At 32.2% G+C, this 27,879-nt stretch overlaps 2 protein-coding genes across 4 annotated transcripts in view; one reads left to right on the forward strand and one right to left on the reverse strand.

The window, feature by feature from the left end:
* The first annotated feature begins 84 nt into the window (after nucleotides 1-84).
* On the forward strand, nucleotides 85-17,122 carry LOC115887654. Of its 2 annotated transcripts, XM_030907120.1 has the most exons (9): nucleotides 85-457; nucleotides 522-853; nucleotides 938-1,152; nucleotides 1,922-1,982; nucleotides 4,914-5,176; nucleotides 7,095-7,293; nucleotides 7,346-7,428; nucleotides 16,555-16,643; nucleotides 16,731-17,122. In XM_030907120.1, the coding sequence occupies exons 1-9, from the start codon at nucleotides 421-423 to the stop codon at nucleotides 16,763-16,765; spliced, it is 1,314 nt and encodes a 437-aa protein (XP_030762980.1). In that variant the 5' UTR covers nucleotides 85-420; the 3' UTR covers nucleotides 16,766-17,122. The 2 variants fall into 2 exon arrangements, with proteins under 2 accessions (XP_030762980.1, XP_030762981.1); XM_030907121.1 differs by lacking the exons at nucleotides 938-1,152; nucleotides 1,922-1,982 and having other exon boundaries at nucleotides 86-457.
* A 19-nt stretch (nucleotides 17,123-17,141) lies between these two features.
* LOC115887653 overlaps nucleotides 17,142-27,879 on the reverse strand; it is a 76,414-nt gene continuing 65,676 nt past the window's right edge. For both annotated transcript variants that reach the window (XM_030907119.1, XM_030907118.1), the window contains exons 6-8: nucleotides 26,431-26,562; nucleotides 26,234-26,375; nucleotides 17,142-17,355 (exon numbers count right to left, since the gene is read on the reverse strand). In XM_030907119.1, coding sequence (XP_030762979.1) covers nucleotides 17,183-17,355; nucleotides 26,234-26,375; nucleotides 26,431-26,562 — 447 coding nt within the window. In that variant the 3' untranslated portion in view covers nucleotides 17,142-17,182. The remainder of the gene's footprint in view (nucleotides 17,356-26,233; nucleotides 26,376-26,430; nucleotides 26,563-27,879) is intronic.

Raw genomic sequence — 27,879 nt, forward strand, 5'->3', positions numbered from 1 at the left:
CAATCAGTGTCGCTGTCGACACGACGCAGTTCTGAGAACGGGGCTTTAATTTGTCATCATCTCTATTCTCCATTTGACTCATTTCCAACGTTGCCAATGCCAATTTTACAAATTCCCTAACTAAAAATCTAACCAGATCTAACCATTTTCCCATGATTTTCCCACCCACATACCACTTGAAAGTTTAAAGCCACAGTTTAAAGCCCTATCAGCCCTATGTGAAGTTTACATGTATATTTTATTGTATTTACAAGTTCCAAGATTTAAAGGATATGTATGTAAAAGGGAAAACAAGATTTTAAACAGAAAAAAACATGGAAAATAATGAGTTTCTTTTAAAATGTAACAACTACTGGTAACAACCAAACATGTCAACTTATACCTAGTATGAAAATGTAAAAATTCTAATTAAAACAAGAAATGTCAGTCAGCGATCCATTAATCAAAGATGTAAAAAGTATGTTCCTAATTCCAATTATACGTAGAATAGTTTTATAGTGAAATTATATTTACCTTTACAGGCTGTGTTCAACAGTTTCTAAATCTGAATTTCACCTCAACACCTATTACAGACAACAATTTTTATTTTATCTTGTTTTGTCAGACACTGGAGAAAATTTTTAATAAAGGTCTTATTCGCCAACAAAACACAAAATATTTTAATAGGATAATTGATCCATATGCCTGGATGGTGAGCATATCTAGAGAAAAAGGAACTACAATATTAACATATCGAAACTGTGTTGATTGTGTCAGAGAAAAGAAAGAAATATATAGTAACGAAGGAAGATTTCGATATTTAGTTAAGATATGTTTACTAAAGAAATGCCTACAGGTATCATTAGAATGTTTGGTAGGTATGTTTGAATGAAATTATAATAAAAATGGCATGAAAATATAAATTTTATAAGCTCTTATATTAATTAAAAACTTGTAGATCGATTCTCAGATAGCACATTTATTATACTCGCCAAATTCAATATTGGGCGATGAGATATTAATTGAAATTTTCCTCTCAGTGATCAGACAAGTGTCTAAAATTGAATTTTCTTTGGACTTAAATAATTGTTCATTTCTGGATTATAGTTGGTATATTCCAGAAATATTAACTATTGAACTAGTCCCATGCAAAGCCTTAGGTGTTACTGTGAGGTATACATAACAATCATAATGTGATTAATAGCGAATACCACTGGTAAATTAAGTTTTGCCCATAGTTTTGCCCCCTAGTGGAACTAGAACTAACCTCGTGGTGCTGGAAAAACTGCACTGGTTCTTCAATGGTATTTAAAAAAACCATTCATTATCTATACAACATTAGACACTATATTATTATAAACTTTTTTCCGATTTAGCTGAAATTTTGAATGCGCGTATAAGTAATTAAAAAAAAATGAAGAAACACATTACTAAAAATTGTATTAATCAATAATAAATATGTAAAAAGTAAAAATAAATATGTAAAAATATGTAAAAATTAAAAAAAAAACTATTAAAAAAAAGTCGCCTTGACTAGGATTCGAACCTGCCTTACTACGGCTCCAACGTCATAGCAGCGTAAAGCGTAAAGTCCTAACGCCTTTAACCACGCGGCCACCAAGGACTTGAAAGATTCTACGTAAAGTTTAATGAAAGTACTTTTTTATTTATAAACATTTATTTAATTCTGTTTTTAGTATTTGTTCTTATAGCGACAACATATCTGTAAAAATCTTAACTGTCTAGCTATAGCGGTTCATAAGATAGACCTTTGTGACAGACGGACGGACAGCTAAGTCTTAGTAATAGGATTCCCGTTTTTACCCTTTGGGTACGGAACCCTAAAAATTACCCTAGTGGCGCACCACTGCTGCATTTATTTACTAATGGTATTTGCCATAAGACATAAAACAGTATTCATTGCAGGTCACTGTTTTTTTAGCTTTTCTGGAAATAAAGCAGTGATAGTTAATGTGGAGTCAAATGGAGTAGTTGGAGAAAGTGTAGGTAAACTTAATAATATTATATTTTTTTAAATATTTTTGTTCTCTTAATTTATTTTTTGTTTATCATAAAACAGGTATAAAAATGACATTTGGATATTGTCTATTCATTATTGTGCTATATTCTAACTGCAATATTTTTATGCAGTCTTATCTAGGGTTTTCTCTTAAATAAGTTACAATTATAAACGAAGTTGCAGTTAATAATTTGATTAAATATAAATAGATTCTTGAATTAAATAAAGATAAAGTCTGTTCCACAAGCAAAGGAAGACATTGACAGACGACAGATGATATTCAAAAAATGACAGAAAATACAATCAACCTGTGAATTAAAATGACACACAGCTGTTAGGTCATATATCTTCTTTTTGGCAGATTATACGTTCCCTGAAAAAAACATCTTTTTTGATTTATATTAAAACTAACTACTATAGCGGGCCTGATTTCTAAAAAAAAAACTAAACTTGAATTGGGTAATTAGCGATAAAAAATGTATAAAAATGATGTCACCTCAATATAATATGGTAGAATTATACAGTGTAGTCTTAAATGGAGTGGTGCAAATATTTTCAGGGTTGGTAGATTTAAAGGAAATATATTTTCTCTTTACCGTATTTAAAATAAATCTAAAATAACCGAGTTATTTTAATAAAAATAACCGAGTTATTTTAATACCACTGGCAGTGGCGTAGCTATCATAGGGCAGTTCAGTGCAAAGCACCGGTGCCCCACAGGAACATGGAGCCCCGCAGAGCCTTTCAAAAAATATTTAAGAGAAAATATACATTACTTTGGTATTGTTCTTTACTCAGGGGCCCCCAAAAATATATTGCACCGAGGCTTTTGACCGAGGCCCCCAGTTGTCAAGTTACGCCACTGACCACTGAACCATATACAACACCGGACCTTTTCTGATTTTTCTTTCTTGTAAATTTAACCCTTATTTAACTTACTACCTATGTTGCCATATTATCAAGAAATTATGTTTCTTAACTAAAAACTAAAAAAAAATTCCAAAAAAATTTTCAAAATTCCAAATTTTTACATTTTTTTTTTCGAGAAAAAAACTCATAATCGTGTTTTTGGGGTCGAAATATAATACTCCTAAAATATTTGCCCTTATTTAAGACTCATCCTGTATATACCAATATAAAAACACTAAATCACCATAAACTGTAGTTTATAATCATCTGCTGATGATGCTAACATGGTTAGCGAAACGCGCGTCAAGTGTAAAAGTAAAAGTGTTTTGGTGTATTGTGGTGATTTAGTGTTTTTATTTTGCTGTGTAGCACCAAAGGTTCCAACCCTCAACTGTAATATACCAATATATTTAACAAAATTTAACTTTTCATAGAAAACTATTAATTATTTATTTAAAACATTGAACTAATTATACGAGTACTAGATAAATATTTGAAGGACCAACGGGTTCCTATCATGTATTTTTGCTTCTATCACGAGAATCGGCTGTTATTGTTTAAAAATTACGAAAAAAATTGTTTTACTTTGATGGCTGAAAATTGGTATACCGGGTGCGTCTCAAAACTGGCTCACCCCCTATAATTTTTTTTTAGATAAAAAAACGAGATTTGGTATGCTAGTATATGAAATATGTTTGGATTGATTGACGTACCTATTCATTTGTTTTCTGTCATTTCCTGTTTCACCGTAAATTACTACACTTTCTGATTTTTAAATGGTACCCTCGGTATTTTTTTTTACTTTATTTGATAGAAAATGACACTCTGAATAAAATGACTTATTATATGTCAAATTTTGACATTTTCGCGTATGTTTAATTTGAAATTGTAACATGCGGTTCATAACGACAATTTGACTCGAAATACCAAAGTGTGTGGTACCAAATTATTGTTAAAAAAATGCTTTTTCCAAATATGCTAATGGGCCACCCTCGTTCCATTTGAAAAAATTTAGATATGATTAAAAAAACGATTTGGTCATCTTTTAACCGGCCATTTTTGCAAGGCTCCTTGATTAAAAATTAGTGTTTTTAACACAGCCATGGCGATTGAAATTTAAATTACAATTTTTTTAAGGCGAGAATGTCAGATATTGACATGATATGTCATTCTATTCAGAGTGTCATTTTCTATCGAATAAAGTAAAAAATACCGAGGGTGCCATTTAAAAATCTAAAGTTGTATTCATTTCCGGTGAAACAGGAACTGATCGAAAACAATTGAATACGCCATTCAATACTAATTTATGTCATATATTAACATACCAAATATTTTTTTATCTGAAAAAATAAAAAAGTTATAGGGGGTGAGCCACTTTTGAGACGCACCCCGTATATATGTAAAATTAAGAAAGAAACAACTCATTTAAATATAGATTTTTTAAATTTGACCAGGAAACCGGTTTTTAGCCATTTATTACTTTAAATGTCAAATTTGGCAGATACCCGAGGGCAACAGAGTAAATTTCCTTCTGTCATTTTTGATCTAACTCAGGGTGCATCCTTGACCTTGTATCGATTTCCAGCAATTCTATTGGCTGAAATTTTTGACAGATGAATTATTGAAAAATCGGTCGTTACGCCGATATATGCCGTTCCGCTTTTTCTAGGATGGTGTGGATGCACCCTCAAAGAACAAACTATCGCCGAAGTTTGATTTCACCTATTTTAATAAATAAGTAGTTTATTAATTATTTATCATTTCATTTATTATAATTACTTTTTTATTTATTAACTTTATTAAAATAAATTAAAATTACAGTCCTGATTACAGTTGTGTTTAGTATATTTCTATATGAGAGATATGACACTTTTATTTTCTCTTCGTGGCGATTAGCTATTAATTGGCTGTATTAGACTGAAGTTCGGGACACTATTTTTTACACTCTATAGATAAAGGCATTGTTTAAAATTAAAATTAATTATAATAAAATATTTTCTTTTAGAATAAAGTAAAACTGGGTGATGTTCTAGACAGTCTAAATGGTGTTCATATTGATTCATCTTGCAAAGGAAAGTTAAGTTCGATAATGAGATCAAACAGAAATAAGCCAATAATTATGAAAGTAGCAAAGATTAATTTTGAAGGATCAGGAGAAATATACAAACCCATAGAGCAACTAATTAAGGATATGAAATTAAATCTAGACTTGAAAAAATCGGAAAATAGTATCAGTTCTACTAGAGTTAACAGTGACAAAAAGATGAAGTAATTGAGTTTATTGATGTATCTATTAGTAAAGGGAGCATTTTTGACGAGACATATCGTCGCCTTCCACCCCAGTCGTAGCTAACATTTTGAAAATTTTACAATAGATCGACTATTTAGTGTGTTCGAAACTAAATAGTCGATCACACTAAAGTTTTACTCTTTAGTGTGATCGAAAAATTAACTTTTGTTAGATATGCCATTTATTTTGTCTGCTACGACATAAGAGCCTTTGCTGTTACAGTTACGACATTGTGTGGACTGTTAGATCATACTAAAAGACGTTCGCAGAGCGAAAACAATTTAAAATGTTAGTAGCGTCACTTTGTGTGGAAAGCGACGATATGGACTATTTAATTGTTGCTAGTATTGTATGGGCTATTTAAATTTCGTTAAAAAATTAGATACAGTAGGGCGGCGGTTCCACTGGAATCATTCCACACTACATCAGACTAAGGCTAAGACCTGCTAATACAGTATATCCCCGGATTGTCTTGCGTGTGAAAAATGCATTCTTCATAAAAAAATTGTTTGTTTTAAAATGGTTGTACCCGGTATATTATGCACCATATGATCGAAAAAAAAAACAGTTGTCTAGTTGGTTTGGAAATGACGATCGATGACATTCTTTGTATAATTTTACATATAAAATGATTGGATCTTTATTTCATAGCCATCGCTGATGCCGTTTTTTTTTCAATCATACAGGACGTACTACGTGTTTTTGGGATCAAACTAAGTTCATTGGACACAATTTACCTGTAAAAAGTGCTTCGTCTGTCCGTTATAGGGCATCAAACTTTAAAAAAATACACATTTTTAAGAAACGTTATTCCGATTTAAATGAGATTTGGGGTGCCTATGTTTTGCTTTCAAAAAAATGAAGAAAAATTACAGGGAAGGTAAAAACTACCCTCGCCCCTACATACACTTTAGTAGAAATAGTTTCTAACTTCTCCGATGACGATGATTTATTTTCGAAAATGGCCCTAGTATTTTCAAACTACTTTTTTTTAAAAAGTCAAATGTTAAAGTGCTTAGCAAAACATAGGCACCCCAAATATCAATCAAATTGGAACGCCGATGCTTAAAATATCTCAAAAAAATGTGTTTATTTTTCACTCCAAACTTATGTAATAGTTCTATGACTGAGGAATATTCGAACACCCTGTATACAGGGTGTTTCATAATGACATGCTAATATTTAGAGTAGCGATTCTTGGACCTATTCTAAGAAAAAAACTTTTTATGAATGGATATCTTAACTTTTGAGATACAAGGTGGTAAAAAATAATATTTTTTCATAATAACTGATATTATTATCGTTATCTTGATACACGTTTCCGTCCATACAAGTTTTATAAGAACTATTTTTGGAGAAAAAAAATGGTACGTCACTGACTTGTTTTAAAATAAATATTATTTTAAAAATCTTCATTCTTTTCTAAACAATTATTTTCACCTCTCCAATCCTCTAGGTCACCTAACCATCTAGTAGGGTGTCTTCCTCTATTTCTAAAATCAACGCATCTCAGTCGCCATTCTATGATGCGACTGTTGCGAGAGGAAACAGAACGAGACAATCTCAAATCACAACCCCCACCATCGTTGTCGGACAAATGGAAATCATGCCAACTGATTCATTTCATGTATTTCCTTTTTTGACACTATTTAACTCATTGTTAGTTAACATATATCTCCTACGAGGAATTCCGGCGCTCTACTGTATTTATACTACATGATAAAAATATATTTTAGATTCAACATTTTTTAGATAAAAAAGGCCCTGAAAAAATTAAGGTATTTTATTGTGCTTATTAGGATTATTAAAATCAATGTCAATATTCCATTCTGAAAATCAACTCATCCTCCCTTTGCTAATACATTGTGAGGTTGAAATTATTAAATATTTTTTTAGTATTTATGGATATCATGTCAAATACTTAGCTGAGGTAGATGTAGGAACTCTAGGAAATGTGAAGCAAGTCCAAAAAGCTATAAAATGTATTTTGGATAATCATGTTAATGATGTTAAATCAGTGTCCAGAATTGACAAAGATGTTTCTTTCGAAATTGGGGAAATTGCTCTTAAAATCAGAGATAAAATTAGTGGAGAAGTAATTTATATACCAAGACTTTTTATTCTTGATTTAATTTTTACCTCCTTAGATGATTTTGGATCATCCATATATGAAAATATCTGCGTGTGGTAATCTACCATTGCATCCGACTATTTTTGGATATTGTGCTGGGTAAGTATTTGAATATTTTTTATACAGGATAACTTATTTTGTTCTGAAAGAGCCCCATGTAGGGATTCCCATTTAAGATTTTCACTCGAATTTATCTTACAAAATATGCGGTTGTAGTGTACAGGGTGGGTCAAATTCGACGCTTTTAAATGGAAACACCCTTTTCTATAGGAGATAGATGAAAACTAATATCCGTGTCTGGAGCTCAATTTTCATCAAAAACATGATGGTGAAAACCGCACATCAATATCTGTTGCCGTTTCGGAGTTACGGGGTGTTTTTCAAAAATGTGCATTTTTAACAAATCGCTGTAACTTTTTTGCTATGGAAAATTTTGTATTTCTATGAAAACATTTCCAAAGCACCTTTTTACGTAGAATTTTATGGTTTAAGTATAATTTTTTTAAAATTAATAATTTAAGAGTTATCAACAGAAAATTTGATTTTTATTTGGGACACCCTCTATATTTTTAATTAGCTGAAAAGAATTTAAAATTACCTTTCCAAAAATATAGCACATTTGATATTTTGTTATAATCCCCTTCGAAATACAGAATTTTTTAAAGTTTGCCACTTTTAACTAGTAGGCTTTGGCCCCCTAATTGATGATATGCTCTTAATGGAACTCGAAAACATATTTTCCAGCAAGACGAGGCACCGCCTCTGAACGCTGAAGTTATCAGCAAATTTTTGCAGCCAATTTCAAGAATAATTGAATATCTAACCAAGATCCCAGCCGTTGGCCGTCGAGGCCGCCTGACTTAGTGCCCATGGATCTAATCCTATGGATATATTTGCGGAAGAATAAAGGTTCCTTATTCTTCCGTATAATCTCGACAAGAATTAGAAGTACTTAGCAGTTATGAGAGGGTATCTTTCACCTCCACTGAGTTAATGAATTCCGCGAGAAATGTTCAAAAATTGTCCAGAAGACGGTCGATATGTCGAACACGTGTAGCAAAATCTCATGTCTTGGTTTGCAATTTATTTTCATTGTTATTAGATATAGTTTAAATGTGTTGATGTTGGTTAAATTTATTTTAAATTGTTATAAAATTCTGCATCTCTCATAGCAAATATTATTTTCGTTTTAATTGAAGCTCACAGCTAGATTTTGTTTGCATTACAGCCGGTGGCGTTCCAAGCCTACTTATTTAAAGCGGGCGAATTTTTATATATTCTATATATCTCGAAGAGGAATCAAGCAAAATATCAAGTGTGTTATATTTTTGGAAAGGTAATTTTAAATTCTTTTCAATAAATTAAAAATATACAGGGTGTCCTATATAAAAAATCAAATTTTCTGTTGATAATTCTTAAATTATTAATTTTAAAAAAATTACACTTAAACCATTAAATTCTACGTAAAAAGGTGCTTTGGAAATGTTTTCATAAAAATACAAAATTTTCCATAGCAAAAAATTTACAGCGATTTGTTAAAAATGCATATTATTGAAAAACACTCCGTAACTCCGAAACGGTAACAGATATCGATATGCGGTTTTCACCATCATGTTTTTGACAAAAATTGAGCTCCAGTTACCGATATTAGTTTTTGTCTATCTCCTATAGAAAAGGGCGTTTCCCTTTAAAAGCGTCCAATTTGACCCACCCTGTACAGAAACGCCCTTTTCTATAGGAGATAGACGAAAACTAATATCGATGTCTGGAGCTCAATTTTTATCAAAAACATGATGGTGAAAACCGCTCGTCGATATCTGTTACCGTTTATGAGTACGGGGTGTTTTTCAAAAATGTACATTTTTAACAAATCGCTGTAACTTCTTTGCTATGAAACATTTTGTATTTTTATGAAAACATTTGCAAAGCACCTTTTGGCGTAGAATTTAATGGTTTAAGTAAAAAAAAAATAAAATTAATAATTTAAGAGTTATCAACAGAAAAATTGATTTTGTATATTTTTAATTAAATGAAAAGAACTTAAAATTACCTTTCCAAAAATATAGCACACTTGATATTTTGTTATAATTTCCTTCGAAATACAGATTTTTTTAAAATTTCGCCACTTTTAACTAGTAGCACAGAATATCTAGCTACGCAACAGAAAAATACTCGAAATGGAAGAGCTAAAATTGCACAAATAGAATGCTAGATGGCGCGACAATATCATAATCAGAATATAATTGGAAATTTTGAATTTTCGGTTTTGCATCGAGGATAGATCGACGGCTCGTCGACGGCCGTGAAGCTCGGCTAAATATGCACAGTTGCCAGATTCAAAAAGACTTTAATTCGCATCCCATTCTTTTTCTTGTGGATAATAGTTTCTTTCTATTCTTCTTTTCTTGTCAGATACACTTATATTAATTATTCGTTTAGCTTTTAAAATATTTCTAAGTATATTATTACAAAACATATACATTTTTAATATGCACTACCTTATAATTAGTGATGGGAAAAACCGATTAATTTCAATAATCGAGTACTCGAGTATCAAGCGATTGCAATAACCGAGTGATCACTCGAGCGAAATCTCGCTCGTATTTAAAAATACAGTTTTTTGTCCGTCGCATGTTGTAAGTACTCGAAGGCCAAGCGCCAAGCAGTAAGTTGCGTGCGCAGGGCACCTTTCGGTAATGAACGGCAAGTAGTAAGCGGCGAGCGATTCGCTTGATCGCCTGATTTAGTTTATTTCGAAGCCTTCGAAGCATTGTCGATGTAGGTCGTAAAATTTTGTCCCTCAGATACGCAAAGGATAAATATACCGGGTGCGTCTCAAAAGTGGCTCACCCCTATAACTTTTGTTATAGTATGTGACATAAATTAGGATTGATTGACATATTATTCAATGTTTTTTCAATTTCTGCAACTTTTGTTTTTGAAATCGCACCCTCGGTATTTTTTTACTTTATTCGGTAGAAAATGACACTCTGAATAGAATGACATAACACATGTCAACTTTTGACATTTTCGCATATGGTTTATTTGAAATTGTAACATGCGGTTCATGACAATTTGACTCGAAGTACCAAGTGCGTGGTATCAAATTATTCATAAAAAAATTCTTTTTCGGAATATGCTAATGAGCCACCCTCGTTCCATTTGAAAAAAATTGAGATATGACCAAAAATACGATTTGGGCATCTTTTACCATACCAGGGCATCTTTTAACCGACCACGGCAAGACACTAAAAACATTAGACGATCAAATCTATTTTTCCAAGGCTCCTTGATTAAAAATTAGTGTTTTTAACACAGCCATGGCACTCTAGATTGAAATTTAAAATACAATTTGTTTTTAAGCGAATATGTCAAAAGTTGACATATGATACGTCATTCTATTTAGAATATCATTTTCTATCGAATAAACTAAAAAAAAATACCGAGGGTACCATTTAAAAATCAAAAATTGTAGTCATTTTCGGTGAAACAGGAAGTGACAGAAAACAATTGAATACGTCAATCAATTCTAATTTATGTCATATATTAACACACCAAATCTCATTTTTTTATCTAAAAAAATAAAAAAGTAATAGGGGTGAGGCACTTTTGAGACGCACCCGGTATATACGGCGTCGTATAAATTTGCTAACTTCAGTGTATGTAGAAAATTCGCTCGGCTTTTTATCGAGTATGTCACATTAAAATCGGATTTCAATTTATTTCATTCTAGGATCGCTTGCGTTCGTCGCTTGGTACTCGTCACTTGCATCGCTCGTTCATAATCGAGCGATGTCGGTTATTTCAATAATCGAGTACTCGAGTGAAAATTCGCTCGAGTACTCCCATCACTACTTATAATGTTAACTAAGAAAATACCTTTAAAATTAATAATATATGTACAGGGCGATTGATAGTGATATTTATTAATGCTGGAACGTTAGCAATGAAGTTTAATAATAATGGAAATAATTTATTAAAATGCAGTACAAAAAATGTTAATTGACTGAAAAATACTATAATAAGAAATTTCTTCTGTTTGCTACGTTATTTATATAGATATAGGTAGATCTTAAAGTGACACAGGTACAATTAATAATATCATACTCGCCATAACAGTTGCTGTCACGACATCGTACAATAAATTAAAATTCATAAAATAAATTAAAATTATTAATTGAACAAATCTTTATAAAGAAACGCAAGTATACCAAATTTGGGCCCAATCGAAATCCAGGAAATGATATGATAATATTGTACTATATTATGCTACCATTAGATATGCTTCAAGGTACCATAATATTGCAATGTCACTGAAGATCCGTAGTATACCAAGTTTAAGCCCAATCGAACGCGAGGAAATGGTATCGTAATATGGAACTACATTATCGTACTTCTTATTGATATGCTTCATGGTACCATAATATTGCAATGTCATCAAACATACGCAAGTATATATCAAATACGAGCCCAATCGAACGTCAGGAAATGGTATTATAATGTAGTACTACAGAAGGTACCACTTTATATGCTCCATGGTACCATAATATTACAATGTCACCGACGATACGTAGTATACCAAGTTTAAGCCCAATCGAACGCCATGTACGTCATATGGTACTGTATTATGGTACCACTTGATATGGTTCATGGAATCATAATATTGCAATATCATCAAAAATACGAAATTATATGTCAAATATGAGCTCAATCGAACGTCAGGAAGTGGTATCATAATATGGTACGATAGAAGGTACCACTTTATATGCATCAGAGTACTATCATATTACAATGTCACCGAATATACGTAGTATACCAAATTTAAGCCCAATCGAACGCCGTGTACATATATAGTATGGTACTATATTAGGGTACCACTTGATATACTTCATGGTACTATAATATTGCAATGTCATCAAAAATACGCAAGTTATGAGCCCAATCGAACATCAGGAAGTGGTAATATAATATGGTACTATAGAAGGTACCACTTTATATGCTCCATGGTATCATAAAATTACAATGTCACCAAAGATACGTAGTATACCAAGTTTAAGCCCTATCGAACGCCATGTACGTAATATGGTACTATATTATAGTACCACTTGTTATGGTTCATGGTATCATGATATGCAATGTCATCAAAATTAAGCAAGTATATATCAAATATGAGCCCAATCTAACGTCAGAAAGTGGTGTCATAATATGGTACTATAGAAGGTACCGCTTTATATGCTCTCTCTAAATACTTAACGTTTGAATAAAAAACCTCTGATCTATTTTAATATGTTTAAATGATGTAGCAAATTTGAAGGTATGCTTTATCAGGAAGTATTACAATATGAATTACACAATGGCAACAATGCACAAAATTCTTTTAAATTTCGTTTGTAGAAAACTGTTTTCTTTAAAATTTATCGCCCTCTGAAACTACCGCATTAAAATATCTGATTTGGTTGTGAGCCTGTCTCCTTTTGATACCTACAATTTTATGCATGTAACGAGGCTTCTGTTGCGCAGCTAGATATTCTGTGCTAGTAGGCTTTGGACCCCTTTATTGATGATATGCCCCTAATGGTGTTTTCATAGAGGTTAAAATAAGGTGTTTCCCTTTAAAAGCGTCGAATTTAACCCCCCTGTACATTTGAAATATTCTTTCATTTTATACAGGGTGATTTCTAGTTTGAAATTGTGTTTTTTTTAAAGAGGATGCTCTAATTATATTATGCACCATTTCATTAAAAAAATTATTATAAAATTTTTTTATAATAAATTTGAGATATAATAAAATAATAAAATTATTATCTTTTAAATGGCTTTACTGGATAAACCAGAAGGTTTACGTATAGGAACATGATATTATAGCATTGAAAAGCAATTTTATTTGTATTTCGATTTTTTAAATAATATTCATCGGCTTGAATTTAAAATAACAATGATTTGAAGTATTTTACAACAAACGGAAATAAATATTTTTTTGATCTTCCTGTTTGACATCCAATCGGTTGATTTAGAGAGATCGAACATATAAAATCTGCCGAATTTATGATTTAACCAATGCTTATTCTAGATCAAGTTTATATCAATTTTACGTTTTTATTTTACGCATGTTTTAATCTCGAAAAACGTTAGTTTAATAGAAAAATTTGAAATATGGAAGTAGTTTCGAAAAAATATGATAATATACCGGGTGTTCCATTTAAAATAACAAAGATGCTACCACTTTTAGTATGAAGCGGCAATAATGTAATGCTGAAAATAATTTAGACAGATGGAGCAGGTGCCTTTATGTAAAAATCTAAATTTTCAAAATCACCGGTTCTCCATAAACGTCTAATGTGCCATTGCTGTGAATCACCTTATACAGGGTGGGTCTTAAATAAGTGTAGATTTTTAGATATAGAATATTTTGAACCCAGAAACACGATTATTTTTCTCGCTCTCGAGGTTTTTCTCGCGAAAATATATTTTCTTTTAAAATTTGGAATTTTTTGAAAAAAAAAATTGAATTTGTTTTTAGTTAAAAAACATAATTCTTTAATATGGTAACATAGGTAATGGTTTAAATTTAGAAGAAAAAAAAAACAGAAAAGATCCAGTGTTTCTCAAAATTTAAGCAAAAAATCATTTTTTGTAAATTTCCAAAGTAAAACAACTCGGTTATTTGGACTTATTTGAAAAACGTCAAAGAGAAAATATGTTTCTGTTATCGAGATCTACCAGCCCTGAAAATATTTGCACTTATTTAAGACTCATCTGGTATATCATGCGTATAATTAGTTTTGAGAATTATTTTATTATAAAACACAACCAATTAGAAAAATAATTTATGGTTTTATAAATTTCAGAGCTTTTTATATATTATTCAGAAAATTACTTAAACAAACCACTCGGTGTTGATTAGGATATAATGTTAATTATGACAATTTTGAAATGGAAATTTTATAGGAAATGCACTGAATCTGAATATTAAATTTATCGAATTTATCTTTAGAAAAAGCTATAATTTTAGTGTTAAAATACAGTGTCTCTCCATTTTTAGAAAATGTGAAATTCGTGAAAACCCGTACATTTTAGTCATATGCTTCTCTAATGGAACTCACCTTTATTTTTCTCCTAGAATCCGAAAATCAATTAATATATAGGGTGTTCGATTATAAAAACACAGCTTTGATGCGTGACTTTTTTTGGGGACACCCTGGAGAACTCCATATTTTTAAAAAGCTCTAAATTACCCTACATATATTCACAAAATTTCATTTTAATAAAAACTGTCTTTTTCTTTGGAGCCTCAAGTCGTATGAGAGGGGAGGCGCCACCCTGTATATTAAAAAAAAAATTATTATGGGACTCGAAAAAAAAATTATCAAAGTTCATGTTGCGCATTTCAACCAAACTAACAAAAATGTTGCTGTGGCCTAGCTTCTAGTATGAATATAAAAATGGTATTTTTATAGTTCTTTTATTAATGGTTTATCGAACCGGCCATAATGTTTAGAATTAGTTTATGTTTTTTGTTTACTAGCCACTTATGAATTATTAGCTATTTTGTTGGTTTTGCAATTTTAGGCGGAAATTATTCACTAAGAAATATCATAAATAATTTAAAAAATGAACTTGATGATTGTCCCAAAAGATGAATATTTACAATGAAAAAATGTGCAATTTAATTTAATATATATTTTCAAAGCAATTCAGTGAACTGAAGGTGAAATTTCAAGGTTTGGAATTGAATATCTCCGGAACTATCCGAAATTTTCACAATTTTTAAACATCGGGATTGTAAGTACCCAGTCGCACAACTTTGGCATAATTTAAACTTTTCGGTATCTCTTATAAGAAGAATGCATCAATTAAAAGTAAGTGACACGTGTTTCGCTCATACGAGCATCATCAGACAAAAATAAACTTAACAATAGGACACACACGTATACATTTTACATATTAAAACAACACTCATCACAGAGTGTTGGAAATTATATAAAATGTGAACGTGTGTGTGCTGTTTTAATTTTATTTTTGTCTGATGATGCTCGTATCAGCGAAACACGTGTCACTTCGTTTTAGTATGAGACCGACACTTTGGGTTGAGACCGACACTTTGGGTTGTTTTTCATTTTAATTTTCTTTTATAGTTTTATTTTAATTTTCTCTTATAGAATTTGGGTCATAATATATAATTTGGATGTAAATAAATTAAAATGTGCCTACCATTACGAGTACTAGCATATTTTGTTTGTTAAAGTGGGAGTAAAATTTTATTCTATTAAACAGTAAATCCGATATGGAGCTCTTTCGGAATGCTTTGCTTTTCGGCATAACCCTTACAAAAATCTAATTTTTTGGTTACCAGATGCGTCTCAAAAGTGATGATAAAGAAACGAGATTTGGTATGTCAGTATATGACATGAAATAGGACTGATTGACGTATTCAGTTGTTTTTGGTCACTTTCTGTTTCACCGGAAATTACTACAACTTTTGATATTTAAACGGCACCCTCGGTATATTTCTACTTTATTCGATAGAAAATGACACTCTGAATAGAATGTTATCAAGTTTTCATATCGCATATCATATTATGTCAACTTTTCACATTTTCGCATATGGTTTATTTGAATTTGTAACATGCGGTTCATAACGACCATTTGACTCGAAATACCAAGTGTGTGGTACCAAATTTTTCGTAAAAAATTGCTTTTTCCAAATATACTAATGAGCCACCCTCGTTCTGTTTGAAAAAATTCAGATATGATTAAAACTATGATTTGGGCATCTATTAACCAGCCAGGACAAGACACGAAAAACTTTAGACGATCAAACCTATTTTTCTAAGACTCCTTGATTAAAAATTAGTGTTTTTAGCACAACCATGGAACTCTATATTGATTGAAATTTAAAACACGATTTCTTTAAGGCGCAAATGTCAAACGTTGGCATATGATATGCCATTCTATTCAGAGTGTTATTTTCTATCGAATAAAGTAAAAAAAAAATACCGAGGGTGTTAATTAAAAATCAAAAGTTGTAGTCATTTCCGGTGAAACAGGAAGTGACCAAAAACAATTGAATTCGTCAATCTATGCTAATTTATGTCATATACTAACATACCAAATCTCGTTTTTTATCTGAAAAAAATAAAAAAAGTTAGAGGGGTGAGCCAATTTAGGGATGCACCCGGTATATTGTTTTCTAAACATACATGTTAGTATTTATTTTTTTAATAGGAAGGAAAACTGTGATGTTGCAAAAGAATTCCATTGCCACTTATTTGAAAGTTCATTTGATGATGCAGATACTATTTTACAAAGCATTGGTAAGAAATGATTATATTGATTTGCAATTGGTTTGATCAGATCAGATCAGAACTTTCTATGATATTGTTATAACACTTTTTTTGTAGGACAGGGATTTCACAGGACGCATTATGCAGTATGAATAATATTTTAAAATATATAATATATTTAATATTCTAATATATAATATATATTTTAGTATTTAAAGATGTATATATCTTTAATATCTGTTCATGGTACTCGTATTTATATATATCTATGAATTAAAAATTCGATTACAATACATAATGCAAATATCACACAAGAATCGTGGTTTCCTTAAGTTATTTTATAAGTTTGTTATTTACATCATTGATCTCATATTTTTACACTATTTATTTACAATAGAAATAACATTATTACTTAATTACCTAGCTTACATATTATGATACATATTTCGATGCATATTAATATTTATTATACAGTCTTAACAAATAAACATTGAACTTCTGTGAATGAAAATATTATATTTTTTAGTTAAGGATATAGTCAGTGATGTATTCGAAATAACAATTCGAGGTTATTTCTTAACGAGACAGTCCTGTGAATTAGTGTCACTGTTGGTACGACAACCTGTTGATAAGCTGATAGGACTTCGACAATTGCTGTCATCAGAGCTACCGTCGCTGCATAAACTGGCATGTTTCATTTCACATATATCAATAAATTCTTCAGCTATGGTTCTGTCTAATCCTATAAAACACAAAATAAGGTCTTAATCAAATTGATATTCAATTGAATATAAGACTTTTTGTTGAACTCTTGACTCAATGAACAGAAGACAACTCTTACAGAATGGACTCTGCTTATTAAAAGAATGTGGGAACAGTTTCTTGTTCAATTATATTTGTATATTTTATATTGTTCATGTAAAAAGTATTATACCACCCGGTAACAATGGTTATAGTACAACTTCGGGAAAAAAATTATAGTATAAGTAAATCGACCAAGTGAAATCGCTGGAAATTATTTTCAAGTTCGAAAAATGTCCGCTAGGGGGTATATTTGTGATGGTCAATCAGAAAATAGGATTTTTCTCAAAAATATGCAGGTTAAGAGGTATTTTAAATATTACTGTTGTAATCATTGAGAAATTTATAATTTTTTTGATATAACGTATTTTGCTCTATCTCATAAAATAAAGTGGTGGGGGAAGATTAAACATTCTTTTATTAAAATAAGGATAACTCTAGTTTGGGTAAGCCGATTTAAACTAAAAAAAGCTTGTTTAAAAGAGCTTTCCTTCCTTAACGATCTACAGTATAAATTTTGTTTCCATAGATTTCTTCATGGTAGCTAGAGGGCGCTGTTTGACATCATAACAGATATTGGGCTTTTAAAAATATAAATAAAATATAAAAAATTTAAATAGGAGGCTATATTTCTCTTACAACAGTTAAATAGAGCACACAATTTCCAAAATATTAGCGTAAACCGCAACTTTCTATCTTCTCTATAACGGGAGATATTAAGAAAATAAATCATATTAGGCTGTCGCCTAGGATTATAAGGTCTAAAATTTATAGTAGTAGACTAGGAAACAAAAAGAAGTAAATTCAAAACATCAAAACAATATCAAAATGACAAAATATCAAAACATATATTTTAATTACATTTTAATGCTATTTAATTGTTATTTATCCATGTTCGTTCTTGATTCGATCCCATAAATAAAAACACAGGCATATTGAATCCGATGACCTAGCTGGCCATGGAAATATGCCGCTCCCAGCGTCTCTGTCTACTAAAGTAGTGGTATATCCAAGTAGCCCCGCACATTCATAGCAAAATAAGCGGCACAACTGCACCAACTGCAGCAATTCATCTCTTAGAAATTGTGGATAGTTCATTTCATTCAGATAATTAAAAAAGTTCAATCATTCGCCATCCTAGAATTTGTGCCTAAACATTTACCGACCAACGGTCTTGGTGCTGAACTACTTGCACCAAGGGTAGATTTGGACCAGTAGTTCATATTGCTAAGATTCGCACCTTCGCACAGTGGGCAAAAATCCAGAAATATGTTGCAAAAATTCTTTTTTTGTGCGATTTCATTCAAATTTGGTAAAAACATTCTATGCCAGTAGCCCGTGAACCCAGTTAGTTTTGGCTGACTTGAGAGTGGTTGGGGGTGGTGGGGGGATTCATAAAATCATCTTTTGACTAATACAGCTACCAAAATCCGGTAAGAATATTTTACATTTCACTAAATTTTACGATTTTTGGCAGAGCCATGATGAAACAGACAAATATTGAGCAATTTTTACTCCTCCGGCATATACAGGGTTTGTTATATATACCTATTGACATCCTCTGTATCTTTTTTATTCGACGTTTTCGAAAAAATTGTCTTGAATAAAAGTTTAATGGTCTCGAATACATTTTTCAAAACAGTCTTCTTTGCATATACAGGGTGCCTTAGAAATCCTGTGCGTGGCGCAACTTTCTTATTTCAAATTAGTACCTAATTTTTTATTTGATTTTTATTTTCTCTTGCTAAAAATCCTAACGACTTTTATGCAGCATAACCTATACCTAATTTGAAATAAGATAGTTGAACCATGCCCAGACTTTTTGAAGCACTTTGTATATGCAGAATAGACTTTTTTGGCAAATTTATTCTAAACCACTTTCATTTGAGACAGTATTCGGAAACGTCAAATAAAGAAGATGAATAATGTAGGGTTTTCTTTTATACAATGACACCCCCTTTGTGTCATTGTATAAAAGAAAACCCTACATTATTAATTTAGTTAATCTAATGTGTGATGTATTCGCCTAAATGCATTTTTTTGTAAAGTAATATTCATTATATCTGGTCACCCCTCTTAAATGAATTATTGTTAAATTGCTATAATAGCTAGGAATACCTACAGTTGTCGCAGAGTGATATTACCCGTGCATCACAATATGGTTACCAATAAAACTCATAAGAATCCTCTACATGATGCCATGCGTAATGTCACAATGAGATAACAGGAATTCCTAAATTAAATAAAATACCCCGTATATGATGTATTTAAATAGCATTTTTCCTTCTGATTTTGAAATGCCTACTTTGCTATCACTATTTTTAACCATTGGCCATTAAAATTGTAATATTTCCCACAAAAGATTACCTACTATTTACTGATATTTTGTTTTATAACAGTTGGAAGCAATGGTCACGAAGTGCACTTAAATCTGAAAGAAAAATCCATTTCATTTAATTTAAAAACTTAGGTACTGTCAAAATTTGTCAATTTGTCAAAAAATGTCATTTGACATTTATACCTCTTTGGAAATCTTGAGAAAAATTACGTAACTTTTTATTTCAAGTTCTTCTCTAGCTACTATAACAATTAATTTATGAGAAGTATCCACATAAAGGATCTTATTATACACATACGCATGGAGGCTTACGCTTCCAATAAATTTAATGTTGCGATTTTTTTGACTTAACTTTTCTAAGATAGAATATATGCCACTATCAAAAAAACCTTAAATAATTATGTTCTACTTTGACCTTTACCTAGTTTTAATCCAAAAAATCAAAATAAAAGATACTTTTTTACTTACCTTAACAATAAATTTATCGCAACCGGGAATCTACGTAAAACACGTTATGACAATTTCACAATAATTATTGACAGCAAGCTAAGATTGTCCGATTCAATTGTTATAATACTGCGTCACTTGAATGCAATGCCTACTATTTAAAAACTTGTAGAAAAAAGGCAGTTATTGGACACATATTAACTGAAAATGTAGGTTTTGCGCAAAGTTCGTTTTACAGCCCCTCGAAAGAGACTCCGAATATGTTTTTTTGTTAGTTTTATGTGGTTTTCTCTTAACTAATATGTTTCCAATCTAATGTTATTGCCATAAATGCTAACTCTGGATGTTATTTTTTGCAACTTGGTTTGGACATATTGCCTACTATGCTTCGGTGCTATGTGAAAAGTGGCCCAAACGACATAAACTTAATAATATAATAATAAATAACACAAACAACAGGGAAAACACGAAAACAAGTGAAATCAAGGACTAACTTGAATTAATAACTAAATGACGTTACATGAAATACCCCTAGTTGTCGGCCATACGAAATTCGGCTGTTTGCTGTTAAAAGCAATATGGCGGCACAAAATTCCTAGAAATTTTAATAAAATTATTGATTGTCCGACTTTCACCTGCATATTTTTGAGAAAATTCCTATTTTCTGATTGGCAGAGAAGCGCTCCCTAGCGGACATTTTTCGAACATGAAAATAATTTCCAGCGATTTATCTTGGTGTCAATCAAATTAATATATTTTGAGGAATAAATTTCCAGCAAGCTGGAAATCATTTTAATACCTTTATTCGCTCCTAAATGCGTGTAATCTAAGTTTGCGCCATCCCAGGAGGTGAGCTTAGTTTTTGATAGGCAAAAAACTGTCAAATTTTTGCACATTTTTGAGGTTTTTGCTTGTAGCTGGAAATCGGTCCGTCGGCCGGGAAATGTCATTCCATTCAATAATACAGAGGACTAAATTCTACGTCGAATGACATATAAAACATCAAATTTGGTTCAGTGTTATAGCCGAAATCCAATGTTAAAAACGAAGAAAATTTCGTATTTTGGTGCAAACTTACATTTTGCGGCTATCTAAGACTAAATATCTTTAAAACAGATACTCCTATTGAAAAAACCCATGGAATAAAAGTTGTAGGGAATAAAATTTTACGTTATATAGATACCTCAGTTTTTAAAATCAGTCATTTTGAAATACCAAATTTTGCATCAATTTGAAGTGTGTTTTTTTACTCCTAAGTTCGTAAGTTCAACACTGCCATTGAGTTGGCAGGTAACTTTGCGACGGTCCTCATAATCGGGGAGGACACCGATTTATTGATCCTATTAACCGCCAAACCAAATTCATCTAACGTTTATGTCAGGAAACCTGGAAAGGGAACCTCTCAGAATACATTCTACTCTCCCAAGTACTTCAACTTCTCGTCTGTTGTCAAAGAGAATATTCTGTTCCTACATGCAGTCAGTGGATGCGATACAACCTCTGCATTCTATCGCCCAGGGAAGTTGAAGTTTGTCAAGCTTCTTGAAAAGAACACGACATTTCCAGAGAGCGTCAGGGTTTTTCATCATGAAGATGCAGATCCTGAGGTTCTCATTTCAATATAATAATAAATAACACAAACAACAGGGAAACACGAAAACAAGTGAAATCAAGGACTAACTTGAATTAATAACTAAATGACGTTACATGAAATACCCCTAGTTGTCGGCCATACGAAATTCGGCTGTTTGCTGTTAAAAGCAATATGGCGGCACAAAATTCCTAGAAATTTTAATAAAATTATTGATTGTCCGACTTTCACCTGCATATTTTTGAGAAAATTCCTATTTTCTGATTGGCAGAGAAGCGCTCCCTAGCGGACATTTTTCGAACATGAAAATAATTTCCAGCGATTTATCTTGGTGTCAATCAAATTAATATATTTTGAGGAATAAATTTCCAGCAAGCTGGAAATCATTTTAATACCTTTATTCGCTCCTAAATGCGTGTAATCTAAGTTTGCGCCATCCCAGGAGGTGAGCTTAGTTTTTGATAGGCAAAAACTGTCAAATTTTTGCACATTTTTGAGGTTTTTGCTTGTAGCTGGAAATCGGTCCGTCGGCCGGGAAATGTCATTCCATTCAATAATACAGAGGACTAAATTCTACGTCGAATGACATATAAAACATCAAATTTGGTTCAGTGTTATAGCCGAAATCCAATGTTAAAACGAAGAAAATTTCGTATTTTGGTGCAAACTTACATTTTGCGGCTATCTAAGACTAAATATCTTTAAAACAGATACTCCTATTGAAAAAAACCCATGGAATAAAAGTTGTAGGGAATAAAATTTTACGTTATATAGATACCTCAGTTTTTAAAATCAGTCATTTTGAAATACCAAATTTTGCATCAATTTGAAGTGTGTTTTTTACTCCTAAGTTCGTAAGTTCAACACTGCCATTGAGTTGGCAGGTAACTTTGCGACGGTCCTCATAATCGGGGAGGACACCGATTTATTGATCCTATTAACCGCCAAACCAAATTCATCTAACGTTTATGTCAGGAAACCTGGAAAGGGAACCTCTCAGAATACATTCTACTCTCCCAAGTACTTCAACTTCTCGTCTGTTGTCAAAGAGAATATCCTGTTCCTACATGCAGTCAGTGGATGCGATACAACCTCTGCATTCTATCGCCCAGGGAAGTTGAAGTTTGTCAAGCTTCTTGAAAAGAACACGACATTTCCAGAGAGCGTCAGGGTTTTTCATCATGAAGATGCAGATCCTGAGGTTCTCATTTCAGCAGGTCAACTGTTCTTGGCTGCCCTTTATTCACCTAAGGCAGATGTGACTTCCTTGGACCAAATCTGCTACGAGATATTTTCAAAATCTCTAACAAAGACAACGTTTGAACTGGCCTCTCTACCTCCAACAAATGCAGCCGCCGCTCAACATATTCTGCGAGTGTACCTTCAAATCCAAGGCAGGTATGATAAACCAAAGGATCCTCTGAATTGGGGTTGGAGGACGGATCTTGGCCTTCTCCCCATCATAAACACCAAGGATCCAGCTCCAGCTGAAATTCTCAATACTGTGTCCTGCAAATATTCAAAGGAGTGTACAGGGAAGTGCAGTTGCCGAAAAGTAGGCATGAAATGTTCAACAATAAGCCTCAACTGCAACGCTCAGTCATGCTCGAATTAAGCACCCTTCGAGGATGAGAATGAGACCTAGATTGCCGTAGAAGCAGAAATAGGTGACGATGGTCCCTTTGAAGATGATCCCGATGAAGAGGACCTCGATATGCAACCGCGCCTTCCAAGCTTCTCAGATCTATCGACATCTAAGAAAATGCGAACATGAATGCCGCCACATTTTGTGCTGCATGTCTATTGATTTATACCATAATGACATACATTTATATTTCATCAATAAACTTTAAGTGTTTTTCTTACTTTATAGCACCTACACTATTAAGAACTATGATTAATTTACTAACTTAATTAATATTAATAATAATTATTAAAGATTTAATGGAAATACAGAACTCTGATAAATAATGATTTTTATTTCTACTACTCGAATCTCTACTCAGGTTGTGTATATTACTTTAACATTGCAATGCAATATGAAGTGCTGTTTTGGTACAAAATGTTGATATTTCTTTACCTTACATAACTTCAAATGACTCAAAACGTCGAAAAAAAAAACGATTTTGAATTGATGCCAAATTTCGAATTATAAATGACTAAATTTAAAAGGCTGTACTTAAACTGCCGTTAAACGGTAGCTTACTAAAATGCCGTTAATAGGTATGACGTCGTTGATGTGACGCACTTGACGGCTTTATGAAATATAGGAATTTTATAAGGAGTAACCAACGCTATCCACCCCACCAAATAACCAACTTAACCAACCCAAACTGACCTCGACAATGATAAAAAAATATAAAAAACAAATATAAATTAGTAAAAACCAACCAACTCCACAAAATAACCAACTAACCAATGAATTAACACCCTCCAAATAACCACGCTAACCAATCCGCCAAATAACTAAACCAATAACTTCACCAAAAAGAGTGAAACCAATGCAATAAAATCACGCTATAAGCCAAAAAAATATAAAAAAGTCTTGGTCGGCGTGAGAATTGAACCACGGAGCATTCGCTCACGAAGCGATAGCCTCAGCCACGGAGCCACAGGTGCTCTTGCAAAATGCTTATGCTAGGCATTACTTTCCGCCGACATGAACGACGTCACAATATCTATTAACGGCATTTTAGTAGGTTACCGTTTAACGGCTGTTTAAGTACATCGAATTTAAAAACTAAGGTATCTATGTAACGTGAAATTTCATTCTCAACAACTTTTATTTAATGGGTTTTTTCAATAGGAGTATCTGTTTTAAAGATATGTGGTCTTAGATAGCCGCAAAATGTAAATTTGCAGCGACATACGAAATTTTCTTTGTTTTTAACATTGGATTTCGGCTATACCACTAAACCAAATTTCATGTTTTATACGTCATTCGACGCAGAATTTAGTCCTCTGTATTATTGAATGGAATGACATTCTCCGGCCGACGCACCGTTTTCCAGCTACAAGCAAAAAACTAAAAAAGGGGCAAACAAATTTGGCGGTTTTTTTTACTACCAAAAGTTAAGCTCACCACCTGAGATGGCGCAAACTCAGATTACACGCATTTAGGACCTAATAGAAGTATTAAAATGATTTCCAGCTTGCTGGAAATTAATTCCGCAAAACTGATTTTTTCCATTTAATTTTATTGTCCTATGTTTAAATATATATACAAGGGTGTTAGTCCTGTTCCAAGCGGGTATAGGTGAATAGTCGGCATCTGGGTGGGAGAAGTAATTAATAATAATAACTGATTTTGGAGACGCATTACGTTTAGAAGAAAATTTAAACATTTTTATGTCAAATTAGAGTTATTTTGTTATATCTGGTATTATGTCATGGTTTTAAAAGGGTGCCTATCAAAAAGTTGCCGCAAATTGGGGTTGCGCCACGGTTCAAAGTTTTTCATGCGGGCCTGGCAACAGTGAGTCGGGCATCTGTAGCTCCTAGTATAATAAAAAACACGCTATATAATTTTGTATAAGTTCCAACCTAAAGTATATATTAGAATGTATTTCAGGAATATATTTTAACTTCTACAGAGTAGCTCAAAAAACGAATAAAAATAAAAAGAACTAGAAAGTTTGGCATAGAATTTTGAAGACCTTGCATGGTTTAAGATTACGCTATTTATAGTAAAGTAAGTACAGACCAACAATAGTAAATATTTAGTATGGTTTTGATTTCGGAACAGTTCTTGTATTTTTAATATTTTTGTTAAAAAAGGCTGAAACACTTCACAATAAATAAAAAAGAGGAAGCACAAAGGCTTTCTCTTTTTTATTTATTTATTAATATTTTTGAAACTATCGAAATATATTTAATAATTTCTTAGGACGATGTGAAGTGATAAAAAAAATCCCGATCCACTCACACTTTTTGAGCCACTTTGTAAAAGTTAAAATATTTTCCTGAAATAATCCGAATATATATTTTAGGTTGGCACTTATACAAAGTTCCTAAGTTATTTATTATTGGAGCTACAGATGCCCGACGCACTGTTCCCGAGCCCGTAGGAAAAACGTGACAACCCCTATTTGTGGCATCTTTTTGATAGGCCCCCTTATAACACTGGGCACAAAATAAAAATATCTTTATTTTGACATATAAATGATCAAATATTTTTATGAACGTAATGTTGTCGCCAAAAACAGTTATTATTATTATTAGTAATTAAACATAGTTGGGGTAACTTTTTGCTTGTCACCCTGTCAAAAGTGTATTCTCCTATTCATAAATATATGTAAAAATTCAGTTTTGATTAAAAATACGATGAGCGTAATAATCCTGCAGCCGGATCCTGTACTACTTATGCAGCTGGAAAAGGCTCAACTACTTGTAAGATTATAATAATTAAACTTAATTTAGACTTATGAATATGCATTTATTTACCAGTGTATGTTTGAACTACTTCTTCTTCGGTTAGTTTTCGCTCCTTTGATTGGGACTTGGATCTGGACCGTCTTGGAGTTGGGTCACGACTTCTCGATTTTGTTTTTGACCTGGACTTATAGACTTTTTGAATTTTGTTTATCTAGAACATATTTATTTTTATTTAGGGCATGCTTTCAGTAGTAAGATAGACCTACTTTTCTCGGTGGCATAATTATTGGAGAGGGTACTGAACCTAAGGGTGCTGGTATTAATGGATATGGTACTATTTGGGGCTGTGCTAGCGGAGTCTGAAACGCATAAACTGGCATAGGTAGGTTACTTGATAGCTGAAAAAAAATAGAAAATAAACTACAATATTCCTTCATCAAAAGTTTAATGACATAAATTGTTGTTTTTATGATTTAAATACTTTTTTTAGAAAATTTTCATCAATTCGGTTTTAACAGATCGAATTGAAATTTCCAAGTAAAAAACTTGAAATGGATTCTATTCAGAATACTGGATCACTCTGTATATATTTTAAGAATTTAAAAAAAATATAAATTTTCTTGAACGTATCATTTGTCCTCTTTGTGTACGGCATGTATAAGGCGTGACAAATTAATAGGAATTATACCAGATGTTGAATACCACTCCTCTTCTAGTATTTTCTTTCATTACCATCTTGTGGTTGGCAATGAACCCCTTTGGTATTTTAAAAGAAAATGCCGAACAAGATATTAAAAACAATTATACTTTAATGGATATAGATAAGTATTAGGTCGATGCAGTAGGTGCGTTTATTACCGGGTGTCTCGATACCCTTTGTGTCTCAATACCCCTCTTTATTTTTATTTTTAAAATTGGAAAATCTACTCAAGATGCCCGGTCACTGATCTCCGAGGAGTTGTTCACCTCTGTCGATGTTAGCTAGTGCTTTATAATTTTTTGCAACCGATTAGGCAGTGTTGGATTCGCAGGCTATAGTTTTAGGTCAACTTGTAACATGTGACAAATTAACTCGTAATATACCCACCTGGAAGCAGAGCTGACGACATTGCTTCAACATTTCAGACTTAAAATTTTTCTTCGCCTGTGAATTACTAAGGTCCGACCGAACCTGGATTTTTAGTCTCGGCCGAGATCGAGACCGAGACAAAGGAGAAATTTTTGGCCGAGGCCGAGACCGAGACACGATGCAATATTTATTTTTTAATAGTTTATTATATGAAAAAATATCTGATAATAATGCAATAAAAGCGTTATTTTCATGCAGAAACTGTTTTTTTGGAAATTTAATACTGCAAAATTACTAATATGTAATATGTACTAATAAAGTTACTTTTTTAGCTTACGAGTATAACATAGTTGTTATGTTATAGGCTAAAAAAGTAATTTTTCAGCATTGCATCCTTTCAAATCATGCTCTGTTTCATCATATTCTAAATAGTTGTTTACTAGAGACGCTTGTTCGTGGTGCCACAGATTATACAGATTATAATCTTTGTTTTTTCTTTATTGTTTTTCGTGGTTCCAATTTTCGGAATCGGGCACTATAGGGGTCTCACTCATTGGGTTACTAGTTTGCGCACATAGCACGCCCACTTATAGCCTCTAAAATTGTGCACAGCGCCTGACCGGCACAGTTATTAGAGAGATATCGG

Source organism: Sitophilus oryzae, unplaced genomic scaffold, assembly GCF_002938485.1.
Source record: "Sitophilus oryzae breed Bouriz unplaced genomic scaffold, Soryzae_2.0 scaffold_578_pilon_pilon, whole genome shotgun sequence".
Taxonomy (NCBI): Eukaryota; Metazoa; Arthropoda; class Insecta; order Coleoptera; family Curculionidae; genus Sitophilus; species Sitophilus oryzae.

Excerpts from the sequence above, each read along its gene's own strand:
- LOC115887654 (XM_030907120.1), top strand. The coding sequence starts at position 421 with ATGTCAGTCAGCGATCCATTAATCAAAGATGTAAAAA. Across the intron at positions 1,153-1,921 it reads GCCTTAGGTGTTACTGTGAG|CTTTTCTGGAAATAAAGCAG; the intron begins GTATACATAACA and ends CTGTTTTTTTAG. Across the intron at positions 7,429-16,554 it reads ATTTTTGGATATTGTGCTGG|GAAGGAAAACTGTGATGTTG; the intron begins GTAAGTATTTGA and ends TTTTTTTAATAG.